This window comes from Paramormyrops kingsleyae, chromosome 5, assembly GCF_048594095.1.
Source record: "Paramormyrops kingsleyae isolate MSU_618 chromosome 5, PKINGS_0.4, whole genome shotgun sequence".
NCBI classification, from domain to species: domain Eukaryota; kingdom Metazoa; phylum Chordata; class Actinopteri; order Osteoglossiformes; family Mormyridae; genus Paramormyrops; species Paramormyrops kingsleyae.
The window spans coordinates 38,777,489-38,792,287 of record NC_132801.1 but is presented as its reverse complement, the minus strand read 5'-3'; the positions used below and the strand labels follow the sequence as shown (position 1 = coordinate 38,792,287).

At 41.2% G+C, this 14,799-nt stretch overlaps 1 protein-coding gene across 5 annotated transcripts in view; it reads right to left on the bottom strand.

Annotated features, from left to right (window-relative positions):
* Positions 1-13,605, bottom strand: part of LOC111833111 (NLR family CARD domain-containing protein 3-like) — a 32,453-nt gene extending 18,848 nt beyond the window's left edge. Inside the window, exons 1-7 of one of the 5 annotated variants that reach the window (XM_072712721.1) lie at positions 13,486-13,605; positions 7,835-8,212; positions 3,603-3,660; positions 3,211-3,271; positions 2,541-2,805; positions 2,351-2,392; positions 380-2,171 (exon numbers count right to left, since the gene is read on the bottom strand). In XM_072712721.1, the coding sequence (XP_072568822.1) occupies positions 380-2,171; positions 2,351-2,392; positions 2,541-2,805; positions 3,211-3,234 (2,123 nt within the window). In that variant the 5' untranslated portion in view covers positions 3,235-3,271; positions 3,603-3,660; positions 7,835-8,212; positions 13,486-13,605. Of the gene's footprint in view, positions 1-379; positions 2,172-2,350; positions 2,393-2,540; positions 2,806-3,210; positions 3,272-3,593; positions 3,734-7,834; positions 8,213-13,485 lie in introns of those variants that run through there. The other 4 variants (XM_072712723.1, XM_072712720.1, XM_072712722.1 and 1 more) reach the window with 4 other exon arrangements.
* Between the last annotated feature and the right edge of the window lie 1,194 nt (positions 13,606-14,799).

Sequence of the window (14,799 nt, the reverse complement as noted above, 5' to 3'; positions counted from 1 at the left end):
AAATCGATAAATCGTCCAGTCCTAAACGGAACTGTTACTTTTTGTTTTGTTTTTTTTTTTCTACATAACTACCTTCATTCATTATAAAATTGGACTTCCAGGTTATTAAAAAATAGCCAGCCTGGTTACTAATCCACAAGGAGAAATATTGTTTCATTTATTTTGGAGATGTGTGGCTCAACAGTTTATGAAGCTGTACTGGTGACTGGAATGGCACCGGTTCAGTTCCCAGCACTGGCACAATGATTTCACTGTTAGCTGATAGAGCAAAGCCCTTAACACTCAATTGTTCCAGCTAAATAGGTTAAATGTAAATGTTTCAAACAATGTTAATGTATTACTGCCACATACATTACTTTCACATCCTCACTTCACTTACAGAGCTGTCCTAGAATTCTTGATCACAGGCAGCAGCCTCTGGCGACCTTCATCTGATGTGATGAATTTCTTCAGATCAAACACATCCAGCTCCTCATCTGACATCAGTAACACAAAGGCCAGAGCTGAATACTGTGCAGGTGTGAGGTCTTTTGCTGAAAGACTTCCTGAATTCAGGTATCTTTGTACCTCTTCTACTAGAGAATTGTCACCCAGTTCATTCAGACAGTGGAACAGGTTAATAGTCCTTTCTGGTGACAAATTTTCTTGTATTTTCTTCTTGATATATTGGATTGACTCATTAATGTCACGTGATCTGGTTCTTTTCTGTGCCATTAGCCTTTGTATCAGAGTCTTACTGGAGTTTGTTGAGAGGCCAAGGAGGAAGCGGAGGTAGAGGTCCAAGTGTCCATTCTTGCTCTCTAATGCCTCATCCACTGCAGTCTTCAGCAGGTCAGCTGATGAGTTCGATACAAACACAAATAAAGCAGCAAGATACTCCTGAATGCTCAGATGCACAAAGCAGTACACCTTGTCCTGATACAACCCAAATTCCTCTTTGAAGACTTCTGTGCACACTCCAGAGTGAACTGAAGCTTCAGTGACATCAATGTCATTCTCTGTCAGATCTTGCTCATAAAATATGAGATTGCCTTTCTTAAGGTTGTGAAAAGCCAGTTTACCAAGTTTTAAAAGGAATTTCTTGCCAGATTTAGAATGTTTATTAAATCTGGTTTCATAGTTTTTCATGCATCCATCCATCCATTTTCTGTACCAGACTGCCCTATTCAGTGTTACGGGGGTCTGGAGCCTATACTTGTCATTTTTTAAACTGGTCTGAAAGATTAGGAAGTGTGTGTACATTTCAGTTAGAGTCTTTGGAATGTCTCCACTGTCAGTCTCAGTAAAAAGCCTCTCAAGAACAATGGCTGAAATCCAACAGAACACTGGTATATGGCACATGATGAAGAGAGCCCTTGATGATTTCACATGTGTGATAATCCTGCAAGCCAGGTTCTGATCACTAAATCTCTTCCTGAAATACTCCTCCTTTTGGGAATCATTGAATCCTCGTATCTCTGTCACCTGGTGGATGCACTCAGGAGGAATCTGATTGGCTGCTGCTGGTCGAGAGGTTATCCAGAGGAGAGCAGATGGAAGCAGATTCCCGGTAATGAGGTTAGTGAACAGCACATCCAGTGATGTTTTCTTGGTTACATCAAACCAACTCTCATTGTTCTGAAAATCTAGAGGAAGGCGACACTCATCCAGACCATCAAAGATAAACAAGATTTTGTACCTACACAGTTCATTGGGTTCAAATGTTTTCAAATCTGGAACAAAGTGGCAAAGCAGTTCAATCAGACTATGCTGATCTTTAATCAAATTCAAATCCCGGAAAGGAAGAGCAAATATGAAGTGAACATGCTGGTTTGCTTTTTCTTCAGCCCAATCTAGAATAAATTTCTCTACAGAGACTGTTTTCCCGATACCTGCAACCCCTTTTGTGAGTACAGTTCTGATAGGTGCCACGCGTCCACTTAAGGGTTTAAATATATCATTGCACTTGACTGTAGTATCTTCTGTTAACCTTTTCTTGGATGCTGTTTCAATCTGTGTCACTTCATGTTCATCATTGACTCCTCCAGTCCCACCTTCAGTTATGTAGAGTTCTGTGTAAATCTCATTGAGAAGTGTTGGCTGTCCTTCCTTAGCTTTCCCTTCAAATACACGCTCAAATTTCTCCTTCAGGTTACACTTTATTCTCCGCTGACATTGCGGCATGAGTTCCCCTGAAAAGAAATGCCAGGAAAATATATTAGTTCTCATTGTGATCCTGACCAGTATAGGAGGAGAATATTTATAAAAAGAACAAAAACACAGTTTTTTCACTATTTCACTGTGATAAATCAAACTTTGAATTTTACATCATCACACCACATACATGTACAAAATAGGATAAAGCTCTTACTTTTCTGCAATGTACCACACAGCTCACTTCCTGCTTGGCTGCCTGAAATAAATTAATTTCTATCTTCAACATCAGTACCTAACAAACTTCATAATTTTCCAGATAATACTATTTAATATACTTATTTTCCAAGAGATTAAAAAATTATAATTTAGAAAAGTTGATTAAAAATTGAGAAAAATATAATTACACTTCCGCATGTCTTTTTTCAATCTCTGAGCAAGGTCATTCAGGTTCATCTTCTTCAATATTTCAAGCGTGACTTTGAGAGCACCTTCTTCAGAATAAGAACTTATCATCATGTCAATGACGTCCATTTTATCCAAGTGCATCACCTGCCCCCTGGGAATGGGCTTTAACCCTGTGTGACTCAGGTTCCATTTAAACTCCTTCTGCTCTTCATCACTGAGCTCCTTCAAATAGTCCAGCAAGAGGACCGCGAGTGACGTCTGGATCTGCAGAATGTTGGAGATGAGTTCACGAGATCTCATGAACCCGTACTGGGTCACTCAGACGCATGCAATGACATTTCTGTTAATAGAAATCAGTTGTCCTGCTCACAGTCTTATGTGGCTGCTGGAGAGATCTGCTGCAATTTTTTAAAATATATATCTCCATATATATATATTACATTAAATTAATCTGTTCTGTTACAGCATGTCTATAGTAACATTTTGTGTAGTATGGTATGATAAGGTAGTAGCTTGTAGAAGAGAGATTGAGCTTCTTATCTGCTATTTTCAGCAACCTTCACCTGAAAATAGTTAGTCATGTTAAGAACTCAATCTTTCCTGCCTTTTACTGTCTGGTATTTTTGGCCTCAACAACATGCATCATATGCCAAAACGTTACAGCCAAACCTCTTCATCGAAATGGTGAGCCATCGCTTAGGTGATTATGGGTGTATAGCACAGTCTGACTCTGTAATCAAAACCAAAGGTAATGTTCACTTTATATTCAAAATTAATCTTACCAGGTGTAATATCATTTAACCAATGCAAACCAGCCAGTTTTTAATCACATACAGGGAGTTTTGAATCACAGAGATGTACACTGATCATTTGGATTAATAACCATGGGCTTAAGGTGCTTAAAAGCAAAGGATTATGTGCTTATTTGACATGGTAGAATACGTTCTACCATGTCAAATAAGCACATAATCCTTTGCTTTTAAGCACCTTTCCAATTATATGCTTTGGAAGGCTGTATTTGTCACAGGTCAGGGTTATCAGGGTTACTTTACCCAGAATACCTTGCTCTTGTCTTTAGGTCCCCAGTGGCTGATAGCTGTTCTCAGTTTGGAATGGGCTCTATGCACATAGAAATATTTCCATTAGACGTTATACCAGCAGTCGAGCTTCTAGTCTGTAGCAAGTAACAAATCTGAAAACAAAAGTATAGGGTGCTGGGGGTTTATTTATTTAAAAAAATGTTTGTAAATTTTTTGCAGGATGGGAAATATTTCATTTATAAAACCTTGCATAAACTGTGATACACCTCATGCCAGTTATAAATATCAAATAACATCAAATATCAAAAAAAACATTTGCAGTAATACAAGCAGTGTTCACATGAAAAAAATAATGGCAGGGCAACATATTTTTCTAGTTTGCCAGCTAACGTTAACTGACTAGATTTTAATTGACATAAGTTGGTGACTGAATAACAGATAAGAGCAGCTGGCTTGCCAGGACCCACATGAAGAACATGAGGTCAGGACTGGAGAGAGAGAAGACGAGTCCTTTATAACATACATATGTAAAATGCAGGTGAAGCACACTATTCAGCTGATATTACCGTCAATTATAATATATAATTATTATATATAATTTTTCATAATTATACAGGAATTCATTGACTTACGTCTGCATTTGTGACCAGGACCACCGGACACAAGTCAATTTGGGCACAACTCAATAGTTACAGTAGAGAGGCAAGACGAAAAGTAGAGTACTGCAATATACAAACAGTACTTTACAGCTAATAATAATGTAAATATAAAATTGCAACAGTTCATAATAAAAAGCAATACATGCATTGTCTGTCGTTTCCCTTTTTTGGCCGCTGGCCATCATATTCTGCGTTCCCACAGTGTCACTTGGTTAGCTCCTAATGTGTTCTACTGTTTCCTAGGCTGTCACTTGACTTAATGGGTTCATCAGGCAGTTGTGTATCCAGGTTTCCCTTTTCTAGTTTGTAATTTTGACCATTTACAATATGTTTATTTTCCTGATCTATGTATTTGTGTTATGGTTCCGTGTTGATCCATTTGTAGTAATGTTCAGTTACCCTTGTTTTCTAGTCTCTCTTTAGTGTTTTGATCCTTTATCTGTTAATTGCCCTCACCTGTGCTTGTGTTCCTAGTGATTGTTACTATTCACACCTGTCTCTTGTTCATCCTTGTTACATATTTATTTAATTACCAGCCTTTGCTTTAGTCTTCAGCTGGTCATTGTATATGTTGCTTTGCATTTGCTTGCAGTTTTGCTTTGTGGATTTTGTTCCCTAATTGTATAGTTTGTTCCTGTGCTGCTCCCTGTTTAGTTCTTTGTTTTCTAAGTACCTGCCATGTTTTAGACCTATGGTTCCTTTTGTTTCTTGTTTCATTAAATAAAGTCTCTTGTTTTGTTTGAGCTATATTTACCTTCATTGTGCCTGTCTGTAACAGTCTAAAATAATAATAATAATAATAATAATAATAATAATGCTCAGTAATTTAAAAGGCAGACATTTTTATATGTTGTTCAAGATATTATATCCAACATACAGATACTGTTACAATTTCACTGTTGATATTTAAGTATTTTGTTGACCTTTGTACAACCATATTAGCATTAAACTTTGTGGTAACACTTTACTCGAGGGGGCACAAATAATGTAGTATTATGCTATTACTTAATCAGAAACTTGGTTACATATTGATCTCATGTTACATGTGCAATTATAGCTAATTCTGTAAACCCTTGTGAAGAACTGAAGGAATTACTAAGGAATTACTGAAGGAACAAGTAATAATTGACATAAGTGAAATGCTTATCTAATGTTTGTTCATCATTAATGAATCATGACACATCTTTTATCTTAAGTAGCTACTATATTTGTTCCTGTTTTATACTTCAGTAGTTACTGGGTTACTTCTAAGTATTTGTGCCCTGTCACTAGGGATATAACGATATACTCAACTCACGATTCGATACGATTCACGATTCTGAGTTCACGATATGATTTTCACATGTTTTTTTTAACAGAATGAGCTACAGACAAATTTATTCAAAAAATTCCTTTATTTATCTTTCTAAACTGTGCAAAATGTGTCCTCTATGGAAGTAAGTCTATCTCATCACAATTTGAATTTTATATGCCACTGAAATTAGGGGTGCACCGATCGATCGGCGCACCGATCTATCGGCCTCGATCACGTTAATTTGAGGGGATCAGAAATCGACCATATTCCCATGAGATCCACCGATCTTAGTTATATGCTTTTAAATCAGCCTTTTCTCCCATTCCCGAGAGAGGTGCAGTGCAGGCTGCCTCCCTCCCGCCCGCCCAATACGTCACACCTGTGCTGCCGTGCAGGAGGAAGAAGAAGAAAAAGGAGGAGGGGGAGTTCGAGGCAACATGTCCTCAGTTTGGAAATTTTATACCATAAAAGAGAATGAGCAAAGATTCGCAATTTGCAATTCATGCCAAGCGGAAATAAGCCGTGGAGGGGTAACTAACAAAGCGTTCAATACTACAAACCTTATTCGGCATTTAAGAAACAACCACAAAGCGGACTATGCAGCTTTTGAAGCCACCGATCAAGCTAAAGCTAAAGCTAGCAGCAGCACGCAACCAGTCAGTAGCTCGCTGTTAACTCTAATGAACAACGAAAAGAGCAAAGCTACAACGAGAAAACTTATGGAGTTCATGGCGTTGGATGGCCAGCCGTTTTCAGTCGTTGAAGACCAAGGTTTCAGAAACCTGATGCAGCACCTTAGCCCACGATATAACATGCCGAGCCGGAGATACTGTTATTTATTTTATTAAGTACTTGAAAAGCTTGAAAAGCCAGTTATAATGTGAAAGCCAAATGGAATATTTTTTGGACAAGTGTGTCATAACAGCTATATATATATTTTTTTTTTACAAAATTAGAGAAATTAAAGTCTGGAAGAAAAAATATGATTTTGTAGTTCAAACAGCAATGCTCATTTATATGTTCATTTATATCTGAGGACACTACCTCATGTTTTGTGAGTATTCATATCAATTTACTCGATAAAAATGGAAACATTGAAGTAACTGTCTTTTAGTTATGAAAGAAACAAGATCGGCAAAAAAAAATCGAGATCGGCAGGTAAGGTTGCCTAAGGATCGGTGATCGTTGATCGGCCAGAAAACTGCAATCGGTGCACCCCTAACTGAAATTCTAACATTGGATATTTATGCATTGGAAATATGCATCCGATTTTTTTTACCTCTGAATTACAGTCTTCAAATTTTCTATAATGCAGGTTCACTGCTATTTTTCTATGTTCACAAATTCATGACAAAACAAATTCAGGGTTTAAAGATACATATTACAAAAAACTGAAAGAGAACATTTCAAAGTTGCTCCAATTCAATGGTCCAAATTCACATGCAAAAATACGAGGTTAAAAATACAAGTTATTCATCCGGGATACCAAGGCTAAGCAATCGAATCTGTGGGTGCGTTCGAATTGGGTTTACAGTGCATTCAGAATGTATTCAGACCACTTTCAATTTTCAACCATTTGTAATGTTGTAGCTTCATGCTAAAATTAAATTATTATGTAAATTCATTTTTGTTCCTCATGAATCTACACTCAGTACCCCGTAATGACAGCACAAACATGGAATTATAGAATATTAGAATAAAAAGGAAAATCTGATATATCAAATGGACGTAAGTATTCAGACCTTTGCTGACATATTTAACTCAGGTGCCGTCCATTTCTCTTGATCATCTTTGAGAAGTAAATAATAGAAAAAAATCTTCAAATAAATTGTCATGCCCCGATCGTCCGCTCCTCCTGTGTGCCACGCCCCCTCGTTAATCCTTTGTGGATTCCCCGTGTTTACCAGCTGTTCCTGATTGTTTTTAGTTCATTGTATTTAGACTGCGTTTCCGTTTGTTTCCCCAGCCCGGTCATTAACGTTACGTGTGTCTTGGAGTGTGCTACCACAGCAATAAACCCCTTTTGTTTATATTCACAGCTTCCGTTGCCTGCTTCCCCGTGGATCGTGACAGAATGACCGGACTCCGAAAACACAGACCAGGTACTTCACCGGCGCACCAGCTGAGGGAGGATCTTCCCGGGGTGCCGAGGATGATCCCGGCGAATTATGCCTTTTGCAACCCCAGCCTGTACTGGCCGGATGCTGATTGGCAACCGAAGCTGGCTCACAAGGTGCCTGGTCTCACTACAACAGCGCGCAGAAGGAGAAGGAAATGGGGGAACAGACTGGAGGACGCACCAGACACGCTCGTCATCGGGGCCGTCTCTGTTTCCGCTGCCTGCCCTGCTGCGCGTTGGGAGAATCCCCTCCCGATTCTCCACCCGGCGGTGTTCGCGGGTGACATCACCGCCGCTTCGCCTGAGCGGACGCCCAAAGCCCGTCTGCCCGCCGCTTCGCTGCCCAAACCGTCAGCTGCTTCTCCCTTCACCGGGACGCGCCTGGCCCCTCGCTGCACCACCCAAGGTCCTGGTGCCTTCCGCTTCGTCGCCCCTTGTGGTTCCTGTGCCAGCAATACCCGAGACGCCACCGCCTGAGACCCCTGCTGCGCCTGAGACGCCGCCACCCGAGGCCCCTGTCCCGAGGAGGTCCCGGACTGCTGCACCGACGCTCCTCCCTCTATAGTGGAGTTGGAGGGGGAGCTTGAGTGGGACCCCTCGGGGATTGCCCTGATTACCCCTGTGACTTCCCCCGTGACTGCCCCTGTGACTTCCCCCGTGACCACTCCAGTGACTACCCCTGTGACTCCTCCACCATTACCCCAGTGTAACAGACCCCGGCCGGGTCCCCGACTCTCAGTCTCCCAGAAGGGGACACCTGCGCCGGGTCCCGCCCGCCCTGCCCCCCGGCTCGCCTGCGGTTCCCCTGGCTTTGGCTCGGCGGTCACCTCCAGTCCCGCCTCCGGCGCCTCGTCGGCCGGCTACGGTCCTGCCTCCGACGCCTCGTCGGTCGACTACGGGTCCCCTGTCTCTGACTCGTCGGTCGCCTACGCCATAGCTGGCGGCGGCTGTACCTTCACCTGCTGCTGCTCCCTCCTCCCCTTCACCTGTGTCCCCTTTGCCTTCCTCCTTGCCTCCTCCATTGCTCCCTTCGCCTTCCTCCTCCTCTCCTTCGGCCTTCCCTCTTGCTCCCTCCTCGCGGTCGCCTGTGGTCCCTGCGGCTTCCGCCCCTCGCCTGCCGGGGTTCCCTCTGGCTCCCCGTTTCCCCCCGCCCTTTGCCTCCTTACCCCCTGCCTTTGTGCCCCCTGTGTTTGCTCCATGTCCCTCTGTGCCTTTAGGTCCCTTTATGTCCCCTGTGTCTGCTCCTCGTCCTCCTGTTTCTCCTTCGTTCACTCCTGGCCCCTTCGTTCCTCCCATTGGTGTTCCCCCTTGTCTCCGGTGTTGCCCCTGTGCCTGTTTGCTTTTCCCGTGGTTTGTCGGTTGTTGTCTGAGTTGCTGACTCTGTGTCTGTTCTGTGTGTCTGTCTTGTTCCCTGTGCCCCATTGATGTGTTTTGCTCTTGTTTTCCAGGTTGTGTCCCCGGTCCCCGTCGCTTCGCTCCCCTTAGGCGTGCCCGGAGTGCGCCCCTTTGGGGGGGGGTCCTGTCACGCCCCGATCGTCTGCTCCTCCTGTGTGCCACGCCCCCTCGTTAAGCCTGTGTGGATTCCCCGTGTTTACCAGCTGTTCCTGATTGTTGTTATTAGTTCATTGTATTTAGTCCGCGTTTCCGTTTGCTTCCCCAGTCCGGTCATTAACGTTACGTGTGTCTTGGAGTGTGCAACCACAGCAATAAACCCCTTTTGTTTATATTCACGGCTTCCGTCGCCTGCTTCCCCGTGGATCATGATATAAATGGTAACGCTTTACATTTACATTATTACTGCACCTTCTTAATGCTTTTATATTGCATTCATAAAATGTTCAGTACACCTTCATAATTTATTCATTAAGTATTCAGAAAACATTCATTAACATCATGCATGTATACCTTTACATCCTAACATCCCTTAACAGCTGTAATATACATTAATAACTAATATTATATAATAACAAACATTATAATTGTATAATAATGTAATGTTTGTTATTAATGTATATTAAAGCTGTTAGGATGTTTAAGTGTATTTGTATGCTGCTTATGAATGTTCTATGAATGCGTTATGAAGGTGCACTGAATGTTCTATAAATGCATAATGAATGCATTATGAAGGTGCACTTAGTGTAAAGTGTTGCCAAATAAACTAAGGCTTGCATGTGCGGCTTTTTAGCGTGGTTTGCCCTTTTAATAATCTTCACTCTGGCAGTGGTTAATTGAGCTGTGTTGCCGGTGGACATGCTGAAGCATGTTCATTGTGCTATTTGTGTAGGCCTATGTGTAGTCTTTTACAATGTTTGCACGCAGTTTTTGTTTTGTCTGTGCTTTTCTCGCCGTTTTCATTTGTGGTTACCGGAAAGCTAAAATGCTGCAACACCGCCGATTAAAGATCGGGCAGTGAGTCCTCAATTTCAAATTCGCTCGCCATGTCGTGTTTGATCAAAACCAAAAACATATGACGTCGACGTGAATACACAGTGACATCAAATGTAATATTACACCAGTTTTTCTGTTAAGTAAAGTACTGCGAAGTACTCCTTAAGTATACAGGCCTACTATATATATATATATATATTGTCACGTCCGGCTCGTATGATCCTCGTGTGTGCCACGCCCCCCTCATTACCTCGTGTTAATTCCTGCTTGTGATCACCTTTTGCTTGTTCAGTTCAGCCTGTCTGGTGTATTTAGTCCGTTTCTAAGTCCATATGCGTGAGATTTGTCATTGAAGTTTCGTAATGTCTGTTGCCATCTGCTCTCTCCCCAAATAAACCCCGTTTGTCCGTATCTACGGCTCCGCTCGCCTGCTTCTCCGCTCGCCCGCATGCCTACGTGACAGAACGTGACACATATATACAGTATATATCACTCCTGATTCCAAATCTGGTCAGTGGTTACCATGAAACTATGTATCAAAAGTTACTCCAGTTTAATGAAAATCATCAGTAAAGGGGAATCAGTTTGGTCATAAATACCAAAAGGACTGCCACAGACACCCCCCTGAAAGCCTGCCAACTGGATGGGCAGCCATTGGTTCAGGTGTCGAATTCCTGGTCATCCCTATTCATGAACTTTAGACCATAAAACCTGGCATGTACCTCATAACAAAGCCTCAGGAGAAAGGAGAGCCCAAAGAAGAGAGAGGCAGAGAACATAAGCCCTGCAGAGGAGAAGAGCAACCCACGAGAAGCCCTTATAAGGTTACCCATTTAAATCTGGTCATTGCATTTCCATAATTACATTCTATTTGTTTCTATTCCGTTATTTCGTGTTTATGTATTTATGTTAAGTGTAATGTCTGTCTTATGTTAGTTGTAGTGTTAGTTAGGAATAAATGCATGTCATTTACCCAACTTCAGCCTCCGTTTGTATGAACCGCTCCCTGCCTTCTGGCTGCCTGGCGATTGGAGGGAGTGGTGGCACCGGCTTGTCATCTCCCCCCTGCTCCCCGTTTGTGTTTCAGATTTAACTGTATTTGACTCTCCCTGCCGGCCCCTGGAGGATGGGCTCCCCCTTTGAGTCTGGTCCCTCCCAAGGTTTCTTCCTTCTGGGGAGTTTTTCCTTGCCACTGTCACCTATGGCTTACTCACTGGGGGCTTTGGGTGGGGATGCTGTAAAGCGCTTTGGGACAATGTAATGTTGTGATAATGCGCTATACAAAAATAAATTTGTTGTTGTTGTTGTTGTTCATTGAGTGCTCACAATAATCCCTGCCTCTGTGCAATCTAGCTAGTAGGCCTATGCTCTGAAACCTCAAAATCGCCTGAGATATTTTGAGACCCTCTCTCGACGGCCGTGAGGGGAGCATCGCTACCAGTCGTTTACATTACCTGGTGATGCAGCTCGCAGGACGAGCCTTCTAACCTAGGTTACTAAGCAATACTGGTAATTAGAGAATCCATTTAAGTCTCACACTTATGGGGATTTGCAATCGAGTTTGTAGGAACCAACCATTCAGAATAACAATTAGTTAATAATCATCATTAAATAATAATTAAAATTTCATTAATTTCAAAACATATTGATGCAGATGTTAAAATTTACCTGAGCTAATAATTCCTACATGATTTAATTGCTCCATGGGGAAGGGCTAAAGTTTATATAAACTGCTTTGAGTAGGGGTGCACCGATCGATCGGCGCACCGATCGATCGGCCTCGATCACGTTAATTTGAGGGGATCAGAAATCGACCATATTCCCATCAGATCCACCGATCTTAGTTATATGCTTTTAACTCTTTGGGGTCGAGTATGTCGTCGACGACATCGCGTACTTTTCGCGTCTATTTCAGTTTATAAATATCTCGCTGAAATCTTAATGTATAATCATGAAAAAAACGCTGGCTAAATCCGTAATCTGTCTTCTTTTCAAAACGTCCATTGTCGGAAGTATTAAAGTTTTTTTAATTAGGTTAAATCGGCAAAAAAGTAAACCATGTCATCTTACTTTGTTTTACCTGCATCGGGGGCGTGTAGTACCGCTCTCACCCGAAGATCGCTATTCACATTCTAAATAGCCGCATTAGCGCGTATTCAAATCGCATTCGCATGGTAATTTGATTAACAGCGCAACGGTGAAACGCGATCCAGATACATCCCCTTCAGCGCCATAAAAGGGGGTTGGGGACGTGGCCAGGTGACAATGGCTCATTCATACACATGAAAGTTGCTACATATTCAATGAAAGGAGCCAGAAATAGTTACATGAGTTAGGTTTTTCTTATTTATTTATCCAAATTAATGTTGCATCTACACCATTTAGTCATCTTCATGTAGCCAAGACTTTGGTGATCAGATATCTGGGATCAAAACAAACTGCCAGCATTGCTTACTATGTACTTTTATAATGTTTCTGCAAGTGTTCCAAACTGCATTTGGAACCCTAGTTTTGAGGCCTTTACTGAGGAGAGATGTGTGCTAATCAGTGGGGCTCTGCTCTAGGCAATTAGTTTTGTTTTTTTGTGTGTACCGTAACAGTCCTGTTATATGATCATTGATACAAAGCATCTACACTACAATATTGTCAAGAAAATAAATCAATACTTATGTTTAATCAATTAGCCTATGATTACAATTTAAAATTTAAAAGAAAATTGTGAAGAGCCATTTTCCTTTGCAGCCCAAATCCAGCAGCATAGTTTTCTATCCGGTAAAATGTCATCATGAACCATGAACACCATCATTAAGCGTGTGTATGTGCGTGTGTTGCTCACAAAAGACTCGGTTCTATGAGCCAGCTCTTTTGTAAACGATGGAAACCGATTTCTTTCCTTTTTTCTTTCTTTCTATTTAATAATACAAGACAGAGTAATAGGATGATCTTTCACCACATTGCTCGATCATATAGGCAGTTCAAACATTGACTGATGCACATTGTATTTTTTTTTAGGGGGTACACCATGTTCTGTTTTGAGTGTGATATGTTTGGAACGGTTTGTGTTTTGGATAGTATATTAAATATTTAATTTGATATTTAATTTAATATGGATATCACAGGGACCAGATTTAATCTGTTTAGTGTTTGTAGCGAAACGCAAATGTACACCGTTCAATACACGTTTAGTAGTGTTTGCAGGGTTGCCAACTCTATAACGCAACCCCTACGTAATTCTAGCATAACGCACATTCTGAATCATATTGGTGCATTTAAAAAGCAGCACTACAGTGACACTTAAAACATTAACACGCAATCTTAAACATGACGCTTTTTAAATCCTTAAATTCTCTATAGCAGCACGGAAATGTTGAATTGTCTTAATTTGGACATTATAAAGCGCTTAAAGTGAAAAACAACATTGACGGAAAACTGAATTTCTCTTACATTTCGTTGGTCTCCTCTTGCCAAATTCATGGGGCTGTTATATATATGTCACCTTTGCCCGTTCTCTGTCCTATTTCCCAGGTTAGTTTGATCTTGCCGTATCTCACGTTAAATGCAACACTTCCTGGTATATGTAAGAAAGAGCTGAAGAAATGTACAGAGCTCCGGAAGGAGCAAAGTACGTTACTGTAGTGTGTAAATAGAGGACCGGTGTGTATCATTTAAAAGACAGTCAGTGTGGTATAAAGTACAGATATTTTACTAGAAAATGTCTCAAGTAAAAGTTAAAATCATCCATTAAAATACTACGTGAGACAGAGTTTTGACGTATCTGATATTAACTGTAAGCCTACTTAAGTGTCAAAAGTAGTTTTTACCTGATAAATGTGCTTTAGTACTCAAAGTAAAAGTACAAGTAAACGCTGTCAAAAAAGCAGAACAGTCAGAATTTGGAGAATTATTGTAGTATATTCTTTTCTACTTATTAACTTATTACTTATTAATAAGAAAACGTATTAACTTTAATTCTTAACATTGCAACATCAAAAAACACACCATGCATGCCATTATAATAAAATGAGGCCCAGTTAAACAAAACAGAATGTAAAAAAGAATGCTCCCAAAGTCAAGGTTAAGTAGTCAGTGACGTTAGCCTACAAGCACAAGTAGTGTTTCCATAATATGTAACGAAGACTAAGAATGGTCTGTGACATTTAGCAATGATACACTTGCTGCACTCATAGGGCTCCAGACCAAAATGCCCATAAATTCGACCATTTACTGAGAGTGTGCAGAATTTCACGTGGTCGCATCTGTGCGAGTGTATGATAGTCATTAGGATGGTTTGCTCTTAGTTGACGAATTTTGATAGAAGGTTTTTTTTCTTATTCTTCACTGGCTCTGTCTTTTTTTGATTCGGTCTTTCCCCACCTGCTCGCAGGAGTATACACTCACCTAAAGGATTATTAGGAACACCATACTAATATGGTGTTTGACCCCCTTTCACCTTCAGAACTGCCTTAATTCTACGTGGCATTGATTCAACAAGGTGCTGAAAGCATTCTTTAGAAATGTTGGCCCATACTGATAGGATAGCATCTTGCAGTTGATGGAGATTTGTGGGATGCACATCCAGGGCACGAAGCTCCCGTTCCACCACATCCCGAAGATGCTCTATTTGGTTGAGATCTGGTGACTGTTGGGGCCATTGTAGTACAGTGAACTCATTGTCATGTTCAAGAAACCAATTTGAAATGATTCGAGCTTTGTGACATGGTGCATTATCCTGCTGGAAGTAGCCATCAGAGGATGGGT